We start from the raw sequence: 26,663 nt of genomic DNA, 5'->3' as shown, positions 1-26,663 counted from the left end.
TTAAGGGGTTCTTTTATTTTAATATTTACTTGCCTAATGTTACATATCTACTTAGTTTCTGGTCTATTTGCACTTTACATACACTCAAACCTTCTGCGAACATCATTATTCTGCCCAAGTCTTTCTCCAACATGTCTTCCCACTGAAAGAGCTCGGACAATGAATGTACAGGTCACACTATCATCCCGTCTTCCTGTTTTCTTCCATCCTTCCTATATCCACACCCACCAGCCGCAGCTTCTCTCTCTCTCTCTCTCTCTCTCCCTCTCTCTCTCTCTCTCACTGTGTTATGTCTCTAGTCTGCCTCAGACCCCTGCTGTCTGATCTAGTGCATTGTCATCATCAGTGGGGATTGATTTTTCTCTGGGCTCGGCTGCTTGTGTCTGGATTGAGAGGCGCTCTGCACCAGAAGCAGCAGCCCAGCCCATTTCAACTGCAGCAGTGCAGTCATGGAATCTCCCGCCCCCTCTCTCTCCTTCCCTCTCTCCCCCTCCTCTCTCTCTCTCTCTCTCTCTCTCTCTCTCTCTCTCTGACTTGCTCTCTCATTCTCTCCATATCCCTCCCCTCCCCTTCATGTAGTTCCTTTCTATCGTTGTCCTTAAATTTGCTTCTCTATTTCATCCCCATAACTTCAACTCTCTCTGTCTCTCTCTGTCTCTCTTGCTTTCTCTTGCTTTCTCTTACTCTCTTGCTCTCTCTTTCCTCCCAGACATTTGTTTTCTTTCCTGTATTTCATCTCCATATATTTGTTTCTCATTTCACCATCTCTCTCTCTCTCTCTCACTCTCCCTCTCCCTCTTCCTCTCTCTCTCTCTCTCTCTCTCTCTATCCATCTGTCAGTCATCTATCCATATCTATCTGTCTATGTCTGTACAGTACACAACCAATGCCAGTGTACACGACAGTGGTTGTCTTTCTGGAGACTATGTATGTCACTGCATCCAGGACAGGCAATAGTATTAACTTATAAATCTGGGCACGTATACAACAGAAAGTATTTTTATTGTACAAAGTATTACTTCACTGATACCCTGTCTCAGTGTCTGCCTATATACAGCCATCACACAGGGAAGTGACTGATTTTAAAGACGAAATGCATATCTACTTTTTTTGGCAGAACTGACCATTATGTTTTAGCAAACGGGCTAAACAATGGAAGCGAAAGAGATGAAATCCCTAAAAATGAAATCCTTACTGAAATGCATTGTGGGACAAATGAGCTGTCCATTATTATTTGATGCATAATGCAAACCGAGGGCAATTTCTTTTTTTTAACAAACTTGCTCCAGATTCTATGATCTGAAAACTAACAAAACTATAGAGGAAATTTTATGTACATGATAAAGGTGAAAAATATGTAATCCTGACTCATAGATCTACCACTGCCACTTTTGAAATATCTACATGTTTGGATTTAACCACACGCCATATGGGAGCCAGGGCTGTTTATGTTGCCATTGCAAGCAGATTTCTCTGGTCTTGGACTGTGGAATGAACTAGTACATGCTTGTTTGAAATGAACACTTGAGCACCCTTGGCTCGCTAGTCTAAAGAGATGACCTCATCACCTCTAGATTAGAACAACATCAGCAATGACCTTTAAAGTGTAAACTCCAATTTGATACTCGTATAAGGATTTCACTGCCCGGGCGAGCAGCTCCTGCACCCACTGCCAAGCCAAGAGTCAGCGCAGTCCGCTCATTACTTGCCCCCGCACGGGGCACTTGCTGTCCAGAACCCCACCGTCTGGAGACAACACAGTGAAACTGTGGCCCGGGGATGTGTAAAAAAAATAAAAAGCCATTTTCTCTTCTAACCCATCCTTCTGCATGTATGTGTTCTTCTAGCCTCCCCTAGTCCCATTCTCCCCTCTGGGTGTCTCCCCATTGGTTTACCTTCAAATTTTCAAATGCTGTTTACCGTCGTCGTTCCACCCCACATGTAGACCACATTTTACTGGGGTTGTCTCCAGACACACATCTGGCTACACAAGACTAGATCGGAACATTCCAGAAAGGGACTTATATTCTTCCCCTGCAGTGAAACTCACTACATTTCCACTAGGGATATAACAAGATATGTATACCTAAATACATAGAGATTACAAGAGCTATCCCTTTTGTGATGGTACTGTACTGTTTTAACTAAAAAAATATAATATCCCCACTATCTCAAAGCTATTTGTGGGCTCAGAGAAGGCTAATAATCTGTATGCCTTGAAAGCATACAGTGCATGGTCACTATAACTGTTTTTTTCTAGATGATAAACAAAGCACTGGACACTTTTACTCAAATCAATATAGCCTTGGATTCAAACTGAAACGACGCACACAGGCAGACCAACACAGAGTAACAAGCACAGGTGTACATGGTGACAACAGCCTCCATCGTATCGACTGTCCAGACACCCTTGGATGAGGAGGCCAATCCCAAATAACAGGGGGCGCTGGCATGGATTTAGTCCCAAACTTGCAGGTGGATCCATTTGGATCTACTTGGCATTTGGTACGAGATCCAGAGCATGGTGCCCAGTCATGTGGGATGCTTTTGTTTGAAAATAAACTTGTTGTCTAAGACTCCCCATCTGGGGTTAAACAAAGGCTGACAGGTGTATGTATTTAATGTGTGTCCACTCCATGCGCTGGACCTCTCTCTTTATAAGCCTTGCACCATGTGTGTGTGTGTCCACGACTGCTTGAGGTGAGCTTGTCTGTGTTCAACAACACAATGCTTCCGTACTACTGCTCCTCTAACCGGTAACAGTGAATGTGTACGCCGTCCACCTACTGTACTGACCCTCTGTGTCCTCTGTACAAATGTCTGTCATTAATGCTCTGATCATGACTATGCACCTCAGTAGACTTTCTCTGGACTGTAAAAAAAAAAGGCAAAAAAAAAAAAATCTAAGTGCATATAACAAAATAAAAAATTAAGTTTGCTTAAATAATGATGGATTTGTGTTTGTGTGTATTTATTGATCTCAATAAATAGGCTAGTGTGTGTGTGTGTGAGTGAGAGAGAGAGAGAGAGATAGAGAGAGAATGTCACTTAATAATATGAGAAGGAATGTCAGGGAAAAGAATTATGATATGGGGATATGATCAAGATATGAAGGTGAATTTTAAACCCATTAATCTGAAGCTGGACAAACATTGTGGGGGGGGTACGATATGATAACTCACATGACATGATGGACAGAATTGCTGAGTTTACACTGAACTTTTGACTACTCACATTGCAAGACAAATGAAAAAAAAAGCCAATTATTGCATTATTTTAATTTAATTGACAATTATATTATTATTTGTATATATTTTTTATTATTATTGAAGAATTTTAGACTCATGAAAAACAACCACTTATTCAGACAAATCCATCATTTATTTTATAACATTACCACTTATCAAATGTACAGACACATTATTTCCTTAATTACATTATGTACAAGAACACGTCTCACTCCGTTTCTACTGCCACACACACACACACTAACAACACTTCATCTTCATATATTAACACGCTTACCAGAAACACAACCACGCACTAGCATAAAACTCCACTCCATGAGCACCAACATCTAAATCCACATTTGCACATTTTGTGCACACAGAAAACACTAGGGCGTACATGGTGATGGTTCGAAAATACCGATACTGATTCACACACACACACACACACTTCAAAGGCTAGTATTTTCTTGAGTGACAACAAAGTGATTTTCTCAGTGATGATGGTTACGTGCTCAAATTCACAAATAGTTTATGAAGTCGCATTTGAACCTATCACACTGAAAATAAAATGGTGCTGTTGATTTTAATACAGAATAGCCAACATGTTATGTGCTTTCTGGTCCCGTATGGCAACATTTCATGTTGGCATTGCACTCTGAGATCAAGTAGTGGCTGAGAAATCTCCCAGCAGCCTCTATGGTTATTTGGCCAAACATAATACAACACGTTTCCCCTGAGAAAGTAGTATTGAATAGCACATCACACAGCGATTCTGCACCCTGCATGACATGCGCATGTGTACTGTGTGTGTGTGTGTGTGTGTGTGTTTGTGTGTGTGTGCTTGTGTGTGTGTGTGCTTGTGTGTGTGTGTGTGTGTGTGTGTGTGTGTGTGTGTGTGTGTGTGTGTGTGTATGCTTGTGTGTGTGTGTGTGTGTGTGTGTGTGTATGGGTGTGTGTGTGCATGTGTGTGTGTGTGCATATATATGTGTGTGTGTGTGTGTGTGTGTGTGTGTGTGTGTGTGTGTGTGTGTGCGTGTGTGTGTGTGGGATGGAGGGTTGGATGTGCACACGAACACACACACACACACACACACACACACATACACACACACACACACACACACACACACACACACACAGAAGCTCTCCTCATGGCTCAGTCCTCTTAAATTATTCTTCTGCTCACCGGCTACAACTGAGGAAAAGAAAAACAATGTCTTATTCAATTGTTTAACCAACAGCAACTGAGGATGTCTTTTGATTACATGCGTGTTTATAACTGATGCAGTTAGTCCCAAAAGAGGGGCATTACCATGTTCTTAATTAGCTATTAGCTAAATGGGTGTTCTGCAGAGCAATTGCACTTCTGTCAGGTAGGTAGAGCAGAGAAGCTCCAGCACCAGGCCTAAGAAACTGGTTTATTAATATGAGCACTACAAAGTCATGTTAAATGCTATGAGAAATCCTGAGTGAGATCCTCTACTCTAGCCTGTAATAAAAAGTCATGTTAAATGCTATGGGTAATCCTGAGATCCTCTGCTCTACCCTGTAATAAAAATTAATTTATTCAAGATATATAAATGCATTACACATAAACTGAACAACTAAACTGGCCCAATTTAAATGGGCGGTAAATTGCACTCAATGAGCAAAGTGTTGAACTCTCGTGTATGAACTCTGGGAGGCCTGGGCTGACCCACCGATGCTTGTGCTTAGGGTCTTGCTCATGGTGTTAAATTAGCAAATAGATTTTGCCTCGTTCAGTCGCGGAGTGGTAATTGGGAAAATTGGGAGAATTCCCAGTCGGCCGGTAGCGTTTTGAGGCCAGGCTGATTACTGTGAGCTTAAAAAGGGCATAATAGTGTTGTTTGTATAAGTTCTTTGCTGCACCATCCAGCAGTCTGGACTGTGGGATTGCAGACCCCCTCTCTCTCTCTCTCACTACCCTCGGCTCCTCCCCGCAGGCCTGGTGATAACAGGGAGGAGACCTCTGGAGCTTGAAATCTCCCGGTAATATTTAGAGTCCCACTCCGCCCCTGGCCTCATTATCAGATTAGATTCGATTATTAGAAAGCCTCATTATTAGATGAACTTTAGTTCCACTTTCCACTTTGCCCATCATTTCAATCAGGGCCCTACATAGTCACATAGCATAACTCTGTCAAAGCAGCAAGATGACTTGACAGGACTATGTAAGGGATAATGTATAGAACGCCGGTCATTGTCGGGAGATAGGTCCCGACAGGGCGAACCGGACCCCGACGCGCAGCGGAGGGGTCTTGTTCCGCCCTGAAGGGACCTATCTCCAGACAATGACCGGCGTTTTATACATTATCCCGCTTATTACACGGCTACTTACCAAAACGACACAATAAACTCTCCACGATATGACTCTTTAGCCTACATAGCCTAGGATAGGCCTATAGCCTATTTGTTACCGTTTCATCATGGCTTTTGCTGAGAAACAAATAGTTCGCAACAACACACGCTGAACTTCAATCAAACATTCTTTAGAACACAGGTGATCAACCGTCTGCTTTCACTTTTGAATGAAGTTCCAATCCTTGTGTAGTGATATGAAAGAATTGACTTAGAAGCACAAAGCCCATTTTCCTTGACAGCGGTCTGTTATTCAGAATTAGCAGACCGCCGAACGTTGGGAAGGCCCATTCAAGTGAAAGGAGCATTCTTCAGCACTATGAAGAGCCGTGTAATAAATAAGTTACACTTTATAAATAAAATGTATTATTATTATTATTAGTAGTAGTAGTAGTAGTAGTAGTAGTAGTAGTATAATCACACTAAAATATATATATAACATTTATTACACATCTCTTCATAATGCTATAGAATGCTCCATTCACTTTAGGGCGGAACAAGACCCCTCCGCTGCGCGTCGGGGTCCGGTTCGCCCTGTCGGGACCTATTTCCCGATAATGACCGGCGTTCTATACATTATCCCTTACATATCACACTGTATATCCCTAAAAACTGTGCGCGGCCAACTAACCTCCATGACTGAGTGGATCCAGTCCAGCAGTTCGTCCACGTTGCAGTAGACGCCTGGCCTTCCCTCCCGAGCGCAGCCGACACCCCAGCTTACCACGCCGACCAGCTGCCAGCGGTCAGCCAGGAACACCAGGGGCCCACCACTGTCCCCCTATCAGGCCAGCACAGAGGAGGTCATCAGCAAACAGACAAGCAGCCACACCCAGGTCACACAGGTGTCATATTCTATATGCTTATTTATTTGGCGGACGCTTTTTTTTTATAGAAAACGACTCACGTATGTCAATTATTTTGAGGGCCAGTATCCCCAAAGCAACTTGGGGTTAAGTGCCTTGTTCAATTGTCATTATGTAAGTCACTCTGGATAAAAGTGTTAGCCAAATGAATAAGTAATGGTGCGTGTGTGTGTGTGTGTTGTACTTTAGCTGGACATTCTTCAACAATAACATGGTTATGGAATCAAGGTTGTCTAATATAGTTGTAATGGAAGACTAGCTTGGTATTTTATTAGGAACACAGTATGTTGTAAATGTTTCACCTGGCACGCATCTACTTTGCCCTGTAGGTAGCCAGCACAGATCATCCTGGGTGTGATCAGGCTCCCGTAGATGGTGGGTGATGCACACGAGGAGCGGTCTATGAGCGGCACATCGGCCTTCTGTAGCTTTGGAGACACTTTCCCTGGAGAAGGGAGGACAGGAGGAGATGGTCAGGGATTACGAGATTGAGAAAAAGACATCAAAGCAAGCGTATGGTTTCATTTTGTTCGATACATGCTATGGAAATGTGTATTGTGTATGTTAAATTCTTGAGGACGAGGGTCGGCCACCAATTCCATTACATGCAGTAAAAGTTGTGTTGACAACACATAGATAGATAGATAGATAGATAGATAGATAGATAGATAGATCACAATATAACCAAAAGCTCATTTGAATTGAGTGTTTGATCCAGGTGCTCACCTTTCTCCTCCAGGTACCCCCAGCCGGTCACCACCAGAGGGTCCCCAGCTATCAGGCCCTGGTTGTGGGGAGGGAGGCACACGGGCCTGCGTACATCTGTCAAGAACCAACACACATGCATGAAGAGTGAGCATGCCCTCCAATACAACACCTGCATGAAGAGTGAGCATGCCCTCCAATACAACACCTGCATGAAGAGTGAGCATGCCCTCCAATACAACACCTGCATGAAGAGTGAGCATGCCCTCCAATACAACACCTGTCATATTATTAGTCGATGGGATTGAAGCAGCACAGCAGCTATTCATTAGTAAGTTTGCAAAACATTCCATTCCAAACTCTACACAGTTCTGCAGAAGTGAAGTCTGTTCCTCTTTTCTCTTTTTTGTTGTTGTTGTAATTTCATGATTTGACCAGTAGAGGTCAGACTTTACTGGTACAAGGGAAAGCAAAGAGTGTAGAACTTTGTGGCCATATTGTTTACTCCTTTCTCCATTTAGAAACGCAAGGGTGACGGGTGATATTGGTCCAGTACTGGTTGAGAGTCAACCACGACATGTCCGTCTGTGTGGCAGATGTACGTACAGTACCCCAGCGCTTTTGTTTATGTAAAGCACATTGACTGAAATGCGCTAAATAAATAAACTGGCCGTGCCTGGCCTTACGCTGTGCTGCACACTTACCCCCAACAGTGATGGGGCTGCTCAGCTTCATCATAGCGATGTCGTAGTCGTTCCTCTTGTGGTCGTAGCCGCTGTGCGTGATGATCTTCTCCACGGATGACCCTCCTGATGTCCCCATGTACGTCCTCCCTGACACCACTCTCCATCGACTCAGCTCCTTCTTAGAGCTTTAGCATGGGAGAGATGGACAGGAGGCCAGTCAGGAGGGCAGTGGCAACATAAACAGGTCTTCCTGCTGTACTACTACAACAAGTGTGTGTGCTACGTGTGTGTGTGCGTGTGTGTGTTCGAGCGTGTGTGTGTGTGAGCGTATGTGTGTGCGTGTGCATGGCAACATAAACAGGTCTTCCTGCTGTACTACTACAACAAGTGTGTGTGCTACGTGTGTGTGTGCGTGTGTGTGTTCGAGCGTGTGTGTGTGTGTGTTCGAGCGTGTGTGTGTGTGAGCGTATGTGTGTGCGTGTGCATGGCAACATAAAGAGGTCTTCCTGTCATACTACTACAAGTCAACAACTATTTCTAACAATTATCATTCAGAGAGCGCAAATGGCAACACAGCTAAATAAGTACACAATGTGTAAATGTGTCAATTGCCCCTAGCTGTTGCTTTTGTGTTCTTTAGTAGAGTTAAGTCTGTGTGTGTGTGTGTGTGTGTGTGTGTGTGTGTGTGTGTGTGTGTGTGTGTGTTGGTGTGTGTGTGCGTGCGTGTGTTGGTGTGTGTGTGCGTGTGCATGTGCATGTACATTTGTGCGTGTGTGTGTGTGTGTGTGTGTGTGTGTGTGTGTGTGTGTGTGTACTGTGTGTGTGTGTGTGTGTGTGTGTGTGTGTGTGTGTGTGTGTGTGTGGGTGTGCATGTGCATTTGCATGTACATGTGTGCGTGTGTGTGTGCGTGTGTGTGTGTGTGTGTACTGTATGTGTGTGTGTATGTGTGTGTATGTGTGTGTTGTAAGCCACTCACCCTGAGAAGCAGTGGGCAGCAGAGACGACCCATTGTGGGGACACTAGTGAACCTCCGCAGGTGTGCTGTCCGTTCTGCTGCAGGCTCACCTGCCAGGGCCAGTGCTCGATCTCCGTCGACACGCCCCCCACGATGCGCTCCGAACCGCCCGTACGTGTTCCGCAGTCTGCGGAGACCAAAAGCACAGCCTGATTACTCACACACCTCTGGACACATACACACACACACACACACACACACACACACACACACACACACACACACAGCCACAGCTCATAGACATCAGGAGAAATGAATCTCACTAACATAGTTCACATATCACATATCACATGTTCATATACTGTATCTTGGTACAAGCATTTCGTTTTTATTTTTGTTTTCCCCAAATAGCATTGATATCATGGGTAAACTTTGCACAGCACACAGGTCTAAAGGCTCAAATGCATTCTATTGTTATATGCTTTAAATTGAGACAACCACTAGGGGCTAGCGTTTCCCATGTTACAATAGACTACACCTCACGTGTAAAAGTAAACCTGAACTTTAACTTAACCCATGGATGACTACAGTGTTTTTTTTTTTATATTTCCTTTACAGCACTTTAGGCTTACTGGCTGAATATTTTTGATCAGTTTTTTTTTTTCAATCGGTCTGTAGTATGTAGATGTGGTGGAAGTTTTTCTTAAGGCAGATAATATATTCATATTGAAAAAAGCAATTGAAAGTGGCAGTTCCAATGTAGAAATGGCTAGACCAAGAAAAACATTTAATCATGATTTTTGTTATATTAATGCAAATATAAGAGTCCAGGCTATATCAGTATCAAGTATCATGAGGAACTAAAACCCCTGACCTAAAGACTATTTTATGGAAACACTTACTAAAGGCTAAACAGGTTGTATGATAACATAAATGGCTGTATGTCAGAAACTACAAGAAGTCAAGTGCCTGTTGAATCTTGTTGAAACGCAGCTGTGGGGCTTTTCTTTAACATACTATTTCAGTCTTCTGTCACTTCAGTTAAACTTCAACTTCTTATGCATATGAAATGCATATTAGATCCAACTTTATATTTTATTAACTTTTTTAACATATTAACATAATCATATTAACTTTAACTTCATATTAGATACTTTCAGCTCAATGAAGGAACCAATCAAGTATGAGGATAGCATTTTTCTAATGTTAATGTTACAAGGAAGTACTGTATAGTCTGTATTGCAGTGGCCAAAATACAATCAGGCCCTAAACAAGCTTTTCTCATAATTAACCTCTGAGTTACTCTGTTGAGAAGTGAGTAGCTTTGAATGTCAGTGTGTCAGCCTTACTTACTTCCCCTTGCCTATTTTCAGGTGCTATTTCAGTTCCTTCCAAGACCACTATCTTACACTGATCTGAAATGTGCCTGAACTTGCCTGCATTCAGTGCACGGTGTTACAAACCATGTTTGGCGATTTCCTTAGGGTTTTGAGACACCACTATCAAGATGAAGTGATTAAGGACATTTGGTTCTGTCTTGTCTTGTCGATGTTTACCTGTGTGTGTGTGTGTGTGTGTGTGTGTGTGTGTGTGTGTGTGTGTGTGTGTGTGTGTGACGAGACCCTAGCTGAAGAGCTTGGGAAATGTGTTGCCATGCAGGAATAAACTCAATAAACATATTTAAACATTTTTAAAAAAACACTCCATACAATAGAAGGGAGTGGTGTGATCTGCCAAAGATGCATTAGATACAGATAGAGAGAGAGAGAGAAAGAGAGAAGGAGAGAGAGAAGGAGAGAGAGAGAGAAGGAGAGAGGGGGGGTTACCTGAGCAGGTCAATGTGATAACTGATCCCGAACTGCACACTTTTCTGTCAGACAGAAATAAAAAATAAAGTGTAATTGGTTAGTTACACCCAAAGCCAGCACTCAAAGCCACAATTATCAGCCTATTAATGGCAACTCCCTGGTGTCTCATGCCTGACAGCCTTCTTCAGCCATGCGCGGCAGATAATCCCATTACCTCAACAACCACAGACACGCCACACCCAAACACACTCTGGGACTCTAGTCATTGTGAAATGAGGCTTTTTGAGTGACAGGGAGACAGAGACGGAGAGAGATTTAAGTTTAAATATATGTAAGTTTACAAGCATTTAAATATCTTGTTCCATGCATTCTCCTGTATGGTTGTTTTGGCAATGTAAATATTTGTCCTGCCAATAAAGTACCTTTCAATTGAACTGAAGAAGAGAGAGACAGTTGTGAGTGTGTGTGTGTGTGTGTGTGTGTGTGTGTGTGTGTGTGTGTGTGTGTGTGTATGTGTGTGTGTGTGTGTGTCTGTGTGTCTGTGTGTGTGTGTCTCTGTGCCAGCAAGCAGAGGTGTGTTCAGAATAAATAAATCAGAGTTTAGCATTCCCAGGCCAGAGGCTATTTGGCTTCTTTAATTTCTAGTGTAACGCAGGACAGATTCCGCCGTTTCTGGGGCCCCCATCACATCCCATTAGTCACAGCTCTGGCGTTGTATCCACTGGAGACGGCCTCGGCAGACACAGTGGTGTGACGGGCGCAAACAACGTCAAAACAACACTTACGGAACAAACACTGGCATTAGCCACCTTCATAAGAAGCCCCACCAAATGAGATGAGTGACATGGCTTTCAGACGTGTTTTGTTTTGGATGAGTTACTCATTGCGTGTAGACACACCCACCATGAGAAACATAAACACACATACAAACACACACACACACACACACACACACACACACACACACACACACACGCAAACACACACACACACACACACACACACACACACACACACACACACACACACACATACACGCAAACACACACACACACGCACACCCACACACACATATTCGAATGTCACTCAGCAACAGTAGGATCACATCAGAAAAATGTGCAGTGGTGTCTTATTTTTTTATGACACCACTGCACTTTTATGCCTGTGTTATTTTTTATGTAGATGACGTTTACTCTTGTATATAAATAAAAAAAATAGAAGCCCATGAAAGACAGAAAAGCGTAGGTTTTACAGTGTGTACATGATGTATCCAAATCACATATTATGATATATTATTGGCTAACTTTGTTGGATACTTTTGATTTCAGTGTTTAAGCAATTGTAGAAAACTGTATTACTAAAATGAGATACCCTTTGTCTTGTTGTCCTGGCTATGTTGTTTTCTGTTGGTATGGTGTCTTTGGGATCCTTTGTGCCATTTGTTTACATGAAAACAATCCACTGTGATCATATTGTGAACCTTGGTATCACATCACCTTGGGAAGTGCATGTCTTAACATAATCTCTCTTTTTCTTTAACTGTGGTTATTCCAATGGGCACGTCAGCCTAGTTGAGCCACCTTCTCAGACTACAGTTTTGAAGGGCATGATATTATTAGCTCATACAATATTTCAAAGTGTCTTTATTTTATTTTGTAAAGAAAGAAGAAAGGAAAGAAAGAAAGAAAGAAAAAAAGAAAGAAAGAAAGGAAGGAAAGAAAGAAAGAAAGCAAGAAGAAGGAAGAGAAGAAAGGAATAATAAGAAAGCCTATGAAAACGTCAATATGGATGTTTGCCTTTAATGTTAAAAAATATTAGCTTTCACGCTGGCCAATTGAGCAGTCTGTTGTTCTTCAATACTGATAAACATTACTTCTAACCCAACACAACCTGTCGCTTTCCTATTTAAACATCTTTGAGTAGATTTCCTCAGAGCTGTTTCACTTGTGATATCTTTATAACAGGTATTTACAGCATAGCCTTGCCTTACCGGTCAGATACTATCTTCTGCAGGGCACTGCCAGTGCTGGATCCCACGGCACAAAACGACGTCCCCAGAGTGGACGAGATGAGACGGGAGGACACTGTGCTGTAGCTTGGCTTACTGGAGAGATACAGACACAGAATCATCAGAGACTATCATACAGGAAAGGTCCGCTGCATTACACTGCACTGAAGCATGGCGTGTTGGAGAAGACCAAAAGGCACTGAATCAACAAAAGATCTTACTTGAGTCTGTGCTTCTAATCAGAAAACACAAACAATGTGTTGACATTAAGGTTAGCTGGAGAAGACTGTTTATTTACTGTACACTGGGCCACAACAGGGGGACATTAACTCACAAAATCAGGAAAGTATCTTACACACGTCTTCCAAATGAGTAGATGCTCAGAGGCTCAAGACATTACATAATACACAAAACCAGTCAGCTATCACACAACAATTAATCCTCTACTAGATATACTAGAAAACCCAGTCAGTACCACACAAAGTCAGCATTTCATTTGTAGCCTGTAGTTTCATTGTGTTGGATGCTATTGTTATTCTGGGCTGAATCCATGCTACTAGCTAACTATGCATAGAGCAATTGAAAGGAACCGTATGTAAGAAATGTATTTCAATTAATCATAAAATGGCCCTGATAAGTCACTAGACATTAAGAAATCATGTTCATTTCAAATACTTATATCACTGACAACAGTAGTCCGGCCAGGATATTGTCATTTAAAAAGTGAAGTTGCAGCCCTCAACTGCTGTTGATGTTGTGTTTTGTCATGTCATGTGTTTTGGCCTGATGTGACACCCTTCACCTATCTAGTAATTACAAAGTCAGTAGTGTTTCAGCATCCGGGTTGGCAACCTCGAGTCAGGGGGAGGGGGAGGGGGAGGGGATACGCCGCTCTACAGTAATTTTAAAGTGATTGCAGTACCAGTTTTGGCCACAATCTTACATATGGTTCCTTTAATGCAAAACCAGGCATCTTCTAAACTGACAAAATAAAGACATCCTTACATTACGGTAAGGTAGGCTCCAGGGTGGCTGAAGCCTTTGTTACACTTTGAAATTGGAGGACCCTTTTAAAAGTGTACAGTACATCCATAAAATGACATACTATACACTTCTATTGGAAGTGTATAGTATGTCCGATGTGGGTTACGTAAAGCATGTCAGCAAGTCAATCGGCTCCATGGACAGTTGGACACTTCTCTTAAGTGTGATTTAAAGGTGCTGAATTTCTGGGAGGTCTACTGAAACTTATTTATGTAACTTGAGAGCTGTGTTGGAGTTACAGTGAATGGGGTGTATTGTGTTTAGAGGAGAGTGGCGCTGTTAGCATAGTGGCTAGGGAGCTGGGCTAGCATGCAGTAGCCAGAAAAGTTGTGGGTTCAAATCCCGGCTTCCACCATTGTGCCCTTGAGCAAGACACTTAACCCCATATTGCTCTGGGCACAATGGCCCTTGGAATATAATTGATATATGCAAGTTGGGATACAAAGTCTGTATATAAAATGTCTGCTAAATAAATGTAAACATGTGCCTTTGAGTAATAGAGAGGCATGCTATTCAAACGGCAATTTAGGAAAAGCCCTCAACAATGTTCTCTTTAACTTATTGGGATTTCATAGTAATTATATCCTGATTCTACATTTAATCTATTTGCATGAACTCTTCCGGAACCATTGCTGAACTACATAAGAACATGTTTACAGCCCCCCTATGCAGTTTTGGCCATTTCTTCGCTGTTTTCTCACTTTTTGCTTGCAGGTCTCTCTGCAGAGCTCCAAGCTGGTAAGGTAAACTAAGCTAAAAAAAACCTGCATAGTTCCCCTTTAACTTCTTCAGGTCATGCACATGAGATGTGATGTCATACCTTGTGTATCCCAGCTGATTGCAGGCTAACTGAGTGTGCTTCTCGTTAAAGCCTTCAGCGCAAACACTTTTCCATCCTGACTGCCCTGTGTAAACCTGTAGTACACTGCTGTTGGACACCAGGCGAACTGTGAAGAGACCAGAGAGGTGGACTGAGGAGGTGTTGATGCACAAATGCTATCTGTGTTTAAAAGGCTGGTGAAAATATAACATTTTGGGCCCAAGACTGGGGCGCAATGGCTATAACAAAAACTTCCAGCATTCATGTACATGTGTGTGTGTGTGTGTGAGTGTGTGTGTGTGTGTGTGTGTGTGTGTGTGTGTGTGTCTGTGTCTGTGTCTGTGTCTGTGTCTGTCTGTCTGTGTGTGTGTGTGTGTGTGTGTGTGTGTGTGTGTGTGTGTGTGTGTGTGTGCCTGTGTGTGTGTGTGCCTGTGTGTGTGTGTGTGTGTGTGTGTGTGTGTGTGTGTGTGTGTGTGCATGTGCATGTGCATGTGTGTGTGTATGTGTATGTGTATCTTACCAGGGAATGTCTCATTGTTTGTAAAGGAAGACACACAGGAGGACTCGTCCTCTCCACCAGAGCAGTCCTCTCGTCCGTCGCATGTCACATCCAGAGAGACGAACTTGAGTGACCTGGAGCAGAAGAAGTACTTACTTTCGATCAGCTGCTTGACTGGGTTATGAAAAAGAGAGAAAGCAAGAAAGAAAGAAAGAATGAAAGAGGGGAAAAGGTGAGGAAAGAGATACAAAGAGAGGGAGGGGTTGAGATGGTGCAGCTGACAGGAAATATTCACTTAAAAAGCCATTCAATTTGGCTTCAACATAAAATGTCACAATCAAAAATGTAAGCAATTTGTTTTTGCTAATGAGGAAATTAATTTCATTATTAATAAAGTCACACTGTAGATGTGAGTGCTAGTCCCTGTCATACTGAGTCCTATTCCACTGTGTGGTGACACTGATCCAGATGGTTGATGAGATGTTTTGGTTACACTTTACTTGACAGTGTCAACATAAGAGTGACATGACACTGTCATGAACGTGTCATAAACAAGTCATAAACGTTTATGACATAACGCTTCTGTTATTAAGTGACATTCGGTTTTTATCACAACAAGTTAAGGTTAGGATTAAGTTTAGGGTTAGGGTTAGGGTTAGGGTTAGGTTTAGAGTTAGGGTTAGGGTTAGGGTTGGGGTTATAGGATTAGGGTTAAAGGTTAGGATTAGGGTTAGGTTTCATGTGTCATGACAGTGTCATATCACTCTTATGTTGATACTGTCAAGTAAAGTGTTACTGATGTTTTTTTAATAATAATTTAAAAAAATGATAATAACAATTTGTATCATCATCATCATCATTATTGTTGTTGTTGTTGTTAATAATAATAAAAATAATAATGGTTGTTATTATTATAATAATAATAATAATAATAATAATAATAATAATAATAATAATACATTTTATTACAACACACTTTACATTTTCACAGATTTCAAAGTGCTAGGGACTCACTGAAGTAAGCGGCTACAGCCAGTATGGCTAAGACGATGAGCACAAGGAGTGTGGTGATGACAGCTTTCTTCACAGACACACCCTTCTTCTTTGGAGGAACCTGGGTAGACATGGACCTTCTGCGCCTGCCTGGTCTGGCCACAACTAAACACACACAGAGTTGCTTAGTCAACAGTAAAAATAATATTGGGTTCCCGTGAGTTTGTACGGGAATATGTCCTACTGCAGCAGGTCAGAAACAGAGAATACATTAAAGGAGAATTCTGGCGATTTTTCACATAGATTCTCAAGGTCAGTGAGAACTGTTCATGGTACAAAAAAAAACAGATGTACATGCACCCGAGTGTACTGTAGCTGTTAGCTGCAGCAAACCTCAGTGACCTAAAAAAAAATAGAGATCTATGTAAAAAATCATCCGGAATTCTCCTTTAATAACCAAGTGTAACCTGCCATGTGCATTTTGGACAAGGGAGCATCCAGCAGCCGGATCGATGTAGCTTTCGACAAGTCCCCCTTTGCTTACAGTGTGGTTAATGATATGAGAGGGGACTTACATTCCTCCTGTGTGGGGTTCAGAGGTCTGGAGCTCTCTTCAGCAGCTTGTGTGTTAGTCTGTGGGACAGAGCACAAGCACAAACACTTATTTAAACAGGACGGGGAACGTTTGGCGAGCGGCCATTTTGTCAGAAATAAAATTTCTTGATTCATCTATGCTGTGCCTTCACTACCAACAAACACACACACACACACACACACACACACACACACACACAGACATGGACTCATTAGGTGGGTGATGCAATGGAACAATTCAAATGTAAAGGTGAATGGTTTATATATAAAAACGGGTACCAATGAAAGAGAAGTGTTGTTGGTTACACAATATAGAGTAAGAGATGCATGAAATTAATTCATACGTGAACGCAGGGATGAATGTTTGAATGAATAAATATATTACTCTATTGAACATCTACTAATCTGCTGACTGACATGTTTGTGTAACTGTACCAACTGGACTTTGGCAAGAGCCAATATGTCACTCAGCAGGTGACAGGTGTTGGCATGCCTGACTACTCTGGCAAGTGGAAAAAAATGCCTGTTTAAGCAATACCCAGCCTGAATGGTGTGACGAGGTAGACTGATCATCATCATCTCCAGAAAACATTCCAGCCATCCTCTTACACCACATCCTGACCGCATGCGATGTGAGTGAGCGTTAGTGACCAAATCAGTTTAATTACATGGTTTTCAATTGGAATGTCCAAATCAGTTTAATTACATTGTTTTCAATAGGAATGTCCAAATCAGTTTAATTACATTGTTTTCAATTGGAATGTCCTATCTGGACATGATGCGACACAGTGCTGTGCAGTGCCACATGGGGCTTGATGTTTTGTGGAGAGCTTTTGTTGGATGCCCCATTTCTGTTTTATTTCTGACGTTTGCGTTGTTCTGCTATTTTGAACCAGACCTATGACCTATCAATTAGAAGGGCATATTTAACGGGTTCAGAGCATTGAATGCTACACGACAGTTGGACATTCATATGCAGTTAGGATAAGCTAGCTGTGAGTTATTGGGCCCAGTCTGGAAATGAACAGACACAGACGTACATGCGTGTCTGTAGGTGTGGGTGTGTCTGTGTCTCGGTGGCTGGTTGGAAAGAGATGGCGTGATTGTGAAATATTTGATATAGACTCAAACCTGTTTGTAAATTGACTAATGTTTTTAATGACATTTATCCATTTGACTATTATACTTTAATGCATTATGAAGATTACATGTAGACCTGAGCTAATGGACTATATGCCACGGAAGGCTGTTTCAGCCTGTGCATTTATTTCCGGTGGAGCGTTAGCAACAGCATCATCTGTTATATTCTGCTCCTTTCATGTTCACTCTGATACTAAACATCTTGTTTATGCCCAACACATGAACTCTCTATTCAACTTTGACATGCGCATAAATCCTTCAGCATTTTAAAGGAACCATATGTAAGATTGTGGCCAAAACTGGTACTGCAATCACTTTCAAAATACTGTAGAGCGGTGTATCCCCTCCCCCTGCCCCCTGACTCGAGGTTGCCAACCCGGATGCTGAAACACGACTGACTTTGTGATTAGTAGATAGGTAGAGGGTGGTGCATCAGGCCAAAACACAACATCAACATCAGTTGAGGGCTGCAAATTCACTTTTTAAAAGACAATATCCTGGCCGGACTACTGTTGTCAGTGATATAAGTATTTATATCATGTATATAAGTGAACATGATTTCTTAATGTCTAGTGACATATCAGGGCCATTTTATGATTAATTGAAATACATTTCTTACATACGGTTCCTTTAACATACTTATTCACTAGGTGTATCACCCAACTGGGTCCGTGTAAACATGTATGCTTACACATACGCTTACACAATGCAGGTGATGGTCAATCAGAATTGTTGCAGGAAGTGTGTGGCAATTAAAAAGTTCAGGTTTTGCCAACTCATTCAAAAACAATCAATGTGTGGACATGGCATCTGTCACGAGGGAACATACAAATATGGAGACCAGCAAGCAAAACTAGTAATGACTCAGCGAAACTAAAAGAAACAGTGACACAAGTGACGGCATCCTGACAGTTATTCTCGAGTCTCTGTTCCTCCTGTTTTCTCCCCAGCTGTAAACAGGGTCCCACCCTTCTCCCAGACGCTCATCGGGTGCTGCTGTATACCCAGAGGCTTGTCTGAGGAAGATATGGGTTGCCTGTGCACTCATGAGCCAGTAGGCCCATAGGACATTCAACAGTAACAATGACACACATAATGCACTCAGCTGAGAGATTTGTTTGCTCTACAGGTGCTCTTAAGCTGAGTCTACGTCACACAGTCTGCGTCATGTTACTTTACAAGAAGGCCTTTTAATGACTTCCTTTTTCACAACTAAAATTCTATACTGTAGTGGAAAGTCCTGGCTTAGCTGTTAAGACGTATATGAGAATGCGTGGTATAGTGATACATCAATGTCAGAAGTATGTACATAAGGCATACGACATCCACACCCAGCTAAATGTTATTTGGGATGCATGAACATTAGTGTACGAGTATGTCCGATATACTGTTTGTTTGTGTTTATATTATATTATTGGTTTTAACGTAATTTAATGTAATTAAATGTGTGTGTGTGTGTGTATGTGTGCGCGCGTATGTGTCAAGTATGTGTATTTGGAATTTCTCAGCTTGCATAACACGTTGTCCCAGAACACTTCAACTGGCCTTCCCTGCATTGGCTGACCGTAACCCCGCTACGGCTCGGAACTGGTGTGGGAAGGAAAAAAAATGTGGCCCGACCGGTTTCAGGTGGTCAGGTGGTCAAAGTAAGGGGTTGGGCGGATGGTGGTTGGGGAAGGGCATTTGACTGATGGGGGTTGGGGGATGGGGGATGGGGGGGGGGGCAGTTGAGTGACGGGGGTTGGGGGAGTTGTGGGTTGGGAGTTTGCCTCATCTTCCCTGAAACCGCTGGCATCAGTCAATCAGGAGTGAAACTCTCAGCCCTTGTCCTAGCCCCTATCACACACTCCCCCTCCCCCGCACTTACGTAACCGCATCCCAACAAAAAAAAAATCCCATATAGTACGATTCGCGGACTCCCCACAAAGGATGGCTGTGTCATTTATCGACTGTGAGGGAAACATTAGCGTCCAGGGATTACTGTGCCGCCATGTAAAGCATTGTATGGGAAGGCAGTTATGTGAGCAACTGAAAAGCGTATTAGGGCTGTGACAAAGCAGAGAAACTGATACAGTCTGGTATAGTCTACTAGTATACTTGAATTTCCCCTTGGGGATCAATAAAGTATCTGTCTATCTATCTATCTATCTATCTATCTATCTTGTCCTTATTCTGTCTGGGTGTCTCCTTTTCTTTTAAAAAATCATTTAGATGGCCGTCTACATAGACTAAGGAATAAATAAAACAAGCTATGTACACATACGGCATGCACAGAGGGAAGTAGATACAGCAGCGCAGAGGGAGAGTGAGAATGTGAGAAGTTTTGAATGCTACTTTGAATGTGCGCACGCAAATTCAGAGTGGAAAATTTGAGTGAGTCACAAAGTTAAACTTCCGCTCCTGCTTGAATGCAAGTTTAAATTCAAAGAGAAAGAACTTCCAGAATGTAGACCAAATGACTCACAGAGACTGCAAAACAGATAAACAGACAAATATAGAGTCTATAAGACTACACCTGTCAGCTAAAACACCTAGAACTATATTTACAGAGCAATACATCATCACAGCATCTATAGGAATCACCTGTTGTGTTTGCCTATTGCTTATACCTTTTCCTTATGCTGTATCATTTTATAATAATATTTATGCTCTAGTGATTGTTTTACAGATTGGAAATGAAAAGTTGTATGTAAGTAAGTTGTATGTAAGTAGCTTTGATCTGGGCTCATCTTGTTACATCCGCAGACAAAACTTCCTTACTTGAGTCCATGCATAGCTTATGACAGATATCAACATGCAGAGCCAAGTCCAGCAAGCGTCCATTGCACTACACTTTTTAAGAACACCTGGTGTTATTGTTAGAAGAAAGGGTCACTGCCAAAGCCTGGCTTATAAACCAGACAGTCCAGTTTATGTGAAAAGGTCATTTCAATATGGATCCAAACACAACAGTGGATGTAAAATGACACTTTCTAAACGTGAATGCAACCTGACCCAGAGGAGATGAATGTTGGTCAGATTGTGGCATCTGATAAACCACACAGTTATTTGGAAGAAATGAATACTAACCCTAACTCTTCCTCCAAAACCAGGGACTGGCCAGAAATATATATATATATATATAATATATATATATATAAATAAACGAACTAATAAAATGGATCTCTATATTGCAGTATTCCGATCAAGGTGTTTCATCATTGCTACATTTGCCAGAATGAATATTGTGCTTTAATACATTGGATATTCAATTTAATAACAATAATATATTTTTAATTTTATATGTCTTGCGTGGCTCTCCTGAATTGAGATGTGAGAGTTTTAGAGACATTTTTAGAAAGTAACAGCGTGTTTGACCTATTTTAAACAGGCTGCTTGCACTGGGAGTAGTCATTGTAGTACATGTGGGTCAGATAAAGACTGGTTTAACGGGCGAAAAAGAAAGAATGAGAGAGAGACTGCTGTTGTTTTGCGTTTTTGATTGTCATGGCAACCCAGACCATCCTTTTGACGTTGATCCTAATTATTTCAAATTGCAATGACTGTAAATGTCTCACCAAACATACAATTCACATCCACCCATCACACTGTTTCATATGCAATGTATCATTAATTAATTAATCGAAAATTAGCTTTAGATAGTGCTGTGACAGTGTGGATAACATATTAGTAAGCATAACTCTGACTAAGTATAACAATTAAATGATGAATACTCCCATGTCATTATTGTAATGACATTCCAAGCTTAAAGGTACAGTCAGGGATTTTAGTCCATAACATTTTTTTCTTCACAACCGCTAGCTGCCCATTCCCAAAGTATCTGTAGGCAGCCCAGGCTCCGAAAACTGGAAACTAATAAAGTGATTGGTTGTTTGGTCCTTGGTTAAATGATAATGTATGGGGTTTTTTGCACAAAAGTGTATGCTACAGTAATTTCCTGTGTATTAGTTGAATTGTATATAAGCCGCAGGACAGTGTGTTTTGCAAGTTAAAAGAAACAAAACCATATTAATACCATATTATCTGCCCCCGTGTATTAACCTCATAGCTGAAGAAATGTAACAAAATCAATGTATAAGCCGCGGCTAATAGTTGGGAAATTACGGAAATACATTTCAATATAAACACAAACAAACACAATTTCCTGAGCAATCCCTGACGACACTTTTAAAATCTTAATGATGCTGCTGAAATGTGATTAACTAACTTCAAATTTATTTCATTTATGTATGTCTATCGATATCACAAACATGTTACATGTAGGTGCATTCATACAACAGTTCAAGTAGTATTTGACAGCACAACTCCCTGACCTCCGTAAATCATCTAATGTCCAAAGCAAGTACCAACTGAAGATAAGTCACACTCTTGTCTTTTATATGCAGTCCAGTGCTGTATATGGTCAGGGGTGTAGTGATAAAATAAGAGCTGGATAAACTATGAATTCTGTGATCAGGGTGAGGTGGGGTGGACTGTGACATGGTATCAGATTTTTTTTTTTTTTTTTTAAAAAGGCATTCAGAACAGTTTGATGATGGTGGAGGTTATTGTCCAATGTTTATAACAATACCAGGGGTATTATGGTAAATGGTTCCTTGAGTGTTGATGAGTGTACATATTGTGAATGTTGTGTTTTTTGAATGTTAAAAGTTGCAATTGGTGAATAAACTCTTTTGAGAGGTGGATAAACTCTTATAAGAGGTGGATAAACTGCGTTTACTTCCATTTAGCCTCCACTACATTCCTATATAGACCCTTTCAAGAGAGTTCCATTATCAGCATCATAGTTGGCCCCACAAGGCTTCCGTTTTAACATTCCATATGTTATCTTAATGCAGAGGAAGTAGATTGGGAACCAAATAGAACATTCAAGCATTGTTTTTGTTTTTATTGTTGAAAGGGTCTACAGTATATGACCCCTACTAATCCTGTGAACTCCCTGTATATCACACAGCATCAGGAGTATCGTGGGAACGGACTGCTACAGTATCGCCTCAGGGAGAGTGGTACAGATGTGCCAACATGACTCATGAGACAAACTGCCATCAGCTGACTTCAGACAATGTCACCACTACGAGAGAGGGAACGCAGCTGTGGGGACAGTATTGACAGAATTCACTCCTCGCTAAGTCCTTTATTTACGAGACAGACCACAGACTGCCATCTCTGCAAGGGCTGTTACAGTCCCAAGAGGATGTGTGCGTGTCCGCGTCATGGCCCATTAGGTTGTTTATTGGCAAAACAAAAATGTAGCCCCCCATCTATTTAGGTAACAACATGCTTCTGCATACACTTAAAACGAAGTTGTGAACAGATCTGACAGCTTCTCATTTCATAAACAAATCATAACACCATTTAGTTGATTTGCATGTATCTTTTACACATAGAAACAACTTCAGTAAAAATCATTATAAAAACCTATTCCAAACCCCTTTACTGCCCTAATTGAAGAGAAAACCCTTCTAAAGTACCAAGCAGTCCATTCCTGAACCAACTCACATTGTTCACATTTAACATCTGTTTTATTGCATTGTGGCAGCAGAATCTGCTCTTCCGCTTTTGCAAAGTTCACCTCTTATGCTATATCAGACATCAGATAGTTCTCTGCTACACCCATAAGCATTTGGAGACACAAGTTGAGAGTGACAGGTTGAGAGTTATAATGCTTATAGCTACTCACCTTCATGGTGCTGCAACACTTCTTCTGGCTAGCCCAGGTATGCCACAGCAGTACCGGACCAGGAGTGGACAAAAGCCGGATCCAAACCCAACAGATGGGTTACACGCAAACGCACCCACACACACACACACACGCTCGACTACAACTACAAACGTCTATGCTAAACAGTTTCTCTGAAACTAACAGACCCTCAGGCAGCCGCAAACTTTTTTTACTCTTTCCCTCCCCCTCTCTCTCTCTCTCTCTCTCTCTCTCTCTCTCCTCTCTGTCTCTTTCTTAATACATTTGTCTCTCTCTATCTCCTTCCTTTTCCGTCCCAGTACTGTGGAGTGTGTGCTCTTCTTTAAGGATTCCGGATCTTTCCCAGGTCCAGGTCTCAGGTCTACACAGATTTTTGTTTTAAGTCGAGTCAGCCAACCCCCAGTGACAAACAGTAGTTTGTAAGATGACACCTGGCTGCGTTCAAAGCGCTCACCTGGAATCCCTCCTTCTCTTTGTCTCTTGTGTTGTCGCTCTCTAACTCGGTCTATCTACCTGTCAATCTCTGTTTCAAAAGTCATTCTGTCATTGTCTTTCGATTTCTGCTTTATTGCATACACAAACACATATGCACGCACACATCCACCCACACACACGTACACACCCACACACACACACACACACACGGACACACACACGGACAAGGAGGGTGTGGTCCAATCCATGTTATTAAACCAACGAAAACATTGAATCATACATACAAAAGTATTCATGTCAACAGAAACCAGAGGCAAATTGAATCAGGTGATGACTGATAGATGAGTTTAATATGCATTTAATTTAATTGATGCAACTGTAGACTACTCACGGGACCTTAGTTTTACATTCAGACCTACATCTCAACCTGTGTCCCATTTCCTTTGCACATTATTGTGTTGGAATATTTTATTAATTATTTATTACTGCTGAACTTTAGACCTGAGTTGGTAACACAACGGGAAGTTCAACCGATTTGTTTTCTATGTCTTTCCTGGTGCTATATAATTTAATTACAGTGCATGAAAATGCACTGTACTGTTATTCCAAGGCATTTTATTATTATTATTATTATTACAGTGCATGAAAATGCACTGTACTGTTATTCCAAGGCATTTTATTATTATTATTACAGTGCATGAAAATGCACTGTACTGTTATTCCAAGGCATTTTATTATTATTATTATTATTATTCTTCTTCTAACGCACTTAATGCAGCTTCAACCGTTTAACGTAGAAACTTCATTCAAACTATGTTACGTAGGTCTTACTTAGGACATGTGAGCTTTGTATTTTTCAACTTTGTAACTTTTATACTTTTTAAACTATTAATTAAAAACTAATCAAAATTTCCCCATTGACTTAACATTATGATTATGACATCACAATACGGCCGTTAAGCAATTAGAATCCTATGGCAGGTGTTCGGGCCACCTGTTTCAACTGCCAGTCTCAGGCTTTAAGCATACAAACTAGCCCTATTAAGACTACACATCCTGTTCAACTGCTTCCTCTGCCAAAAACTGTTTCAAAATAAAAGTCCTCACTACAATATTTCACTGTTAAACAATTTAACCCTTTAAACTACTGAACTTTTTAACTGTTCAGCCATTGTAACTGTTACTTGTCATCAACTATGACTCCTACCCACTGTAGCTAGTTAGCATGGTTAGCATAGTTAGCATGCTAGCATGTTAGCATGCTAGCATGTTAGCATGCTAGTTAGCATTTTTTACAAAACTGCTAAAAATGATTAGCTAAGTTAGCTAAGTCACATGGTTAGCATAGTTAGCATGCTAACATGTTAGCATGCTAGTTAGCATTTTTTACAAAACTGCTAAAAATGATTAGCTAAGTTAGCTAAGTCACATGGTTAGCATAGTTAGCATGCTAACATGTTAGCATGCTAGTTAGCATTTTTTACAAAACTGCTAAAAATGATTAGCTAAGTTAGCTAAGTCACATGGTTAGCAAAGTTAGCATGCTAGCATAGTTAGCATGCTAACATGTTAGCATGCTAGTTAGCATAGTTAGCAAAACTGCTAAAAATGATTAGCTAGATTAGCTAAGTCACATGGTTAAAATAGTTAGCATGTTAGCATTGCTAACTACTAAAAATGCATTAGCTAAGTTAACTAAGTTAAGTATTGTCCACCTATTTAACCGTTCAATCATTCCAACTTTATTAAACCTTATCTTCCAAGCAAATCATTTAACCATATAAACTATCCACCTATTTAACTGTTCAGTCACTCCAACTATATTAAACCTCATCTACCTAGCAACCAATATAGTTTGTTTTTACTCTGTATGATATTTTACATCATATTTTTTGCATTTTCATGCACTGTATTTCCTTCAGGAAATGCTTTTCTAGTTATTATTATTCTTCTTCTAACGCACTTAATGCAGCTTCAACCGTTTAACGTAGAAACTTCATTCAAACTATGTTACGTAGGTCTTACTTAGGACATGTGAGCTTTGTATTTTTCAACTTTGTAACTTTTATACTTTTTAAACTATTAATTAAAAACGAATCAAAATTTCCCCATTGACTTAACATTATGATTATGACATCACAATACGGCCGTTAAGCAATTAGAATCCTACGGCAGGTGTTCGGGCCACCTGTTTCAACTGCCAGTCTCAGGCTTTAAGCATACAAACTGGCCCTATTAAGACTACACATCCTGTCCAACTGCTTCCTCTGCCAAAAACCGTTTCAAAATAAAAGTCCTCACTACAATATTTCACTGTTAAACAATTTAACCCTTTAAACTACTGAACTTTTTAACTGTTCAGCCATTGTAACTGTTACTTGTCATCAACTATGACTCCTACCCACTGTAGCTAGTTAGCATGGTTAGCATAGTTAGCATGCTAGCATGTTAGCATGCTAGCATGTTAGCATGCTAGTTAGCATTTTTTACAAAACTGCTAAAAATGATTAGCTAAGTTAGCTAAGTCACATGGTTAGCATAGTTAGCATGCTAACATGTTAGCATGCTAGTTAGCATTTTTTACAAAACTGCTAAAAATGATTAGCTAAGTTAGCTAAGTCACATGGTTAGCATAGTTAGCATGCTAGCATGTTAGCATGCTAGTTAGCATTTTTTACAAAACTGCTAAAAATGATTAGCTAAGTTAGCTAAGTCACATGGTTAGCATAGTTAGCATGTTAACATGTTAGCATGCTAGTTAGCATAGTTAGCAAAACTGCTAAAAATGATTAGCTAGAT

At 41.0% G+C, this 26,663-nt stretch overlaps 1 protein-coding gene across 2 annotated transcripts in view; it reads right to left on the bottom strand.

Moving 5' to 3' along the window:
- Nucleotides 1–3,359: 3,359 nt before the first annotated feature.
- tmprss4a (transmembrane serine protease 4a) overlaps nt 3,360–26,663 on the bottom strand; it is a 115,814-nt gene continuing 92,510 nt past the window's right edge. The window contains exons 1-13 of one of the 2 annotated variants that reach the window (XM_076282816.1): nt 23,409–23,952; nt 16,570–16,627; nt 16,016–16,159; nt 15,023–15,175; nt 14,503–14,629; nt 12,621–12,734; nt 10,649–10,692; nt 8,844–9,009; nt 7,885–8,051; nt 7,202–7,297; nt 6,778–6,920; nt 6,241–6,390; nt 3,360–4,425 (exon numbers count right to left, since the gene is read on the bottom strand). In XM_076282816.1, coding sequence (XP_076138931.1) covers nt 4,420–4,425; nt 6,241–6,390; nt 6,778–6,920; nt 7,202–7,297; nt 7,885–8,051; nt 8,844–9,009; nt 10,649–10,692; nt 12,621–12,734; nt 14,503–14,629; nt 15,023–15,175; nt 16,016–16,159; nt 16,570–16,627; nt 23,409–23,414 — 1,374 coding nt within the window. In that variant the 5' untranslated portion in view covers nt 23,415–23,952 and the 3' untranslated portion in view covers nt 3,360–4,419. Of the gene's footprint in view, nt 4,426–6,240; nt 6,391–6,777; nt 6,921–7,201; nt 7,298–7,884; nt 8,052–8,843; nt 9,010–10,648; nt 10,693–12,620; nt 12,735–14,502; nt 14,630–15,022; nt 15,176–16,015; nt 16,160–16,569; nt 16,628–23,408; nt 23,953–26,663 lie in introns of those variants that run through there. The other variant, XM_076282817.1, reaches the window with a different exon arrangement.

This window comes from Alosa pseudoharengus, unplaced genomic scaffold (assembly GCF_046254945.1).
Source record: "Alosa pseudoharengus isolate Yale_2024_CS ecotype anadromous, Long Island Sound unplaced genomic scaffold, YU_APseudo_1.1 YU_APseudo_1.1_scf_13, whole genome shotgun sequence".
NCBI lineage: Eukaryota > Metazoa > Chordata > Actinopteri > Clupeiformes > Clupeidae > Alosa > Alosa pseudoharengus.
This window is presented reverse-complemented; position numbering and strand designations above follow the sequence as displayed.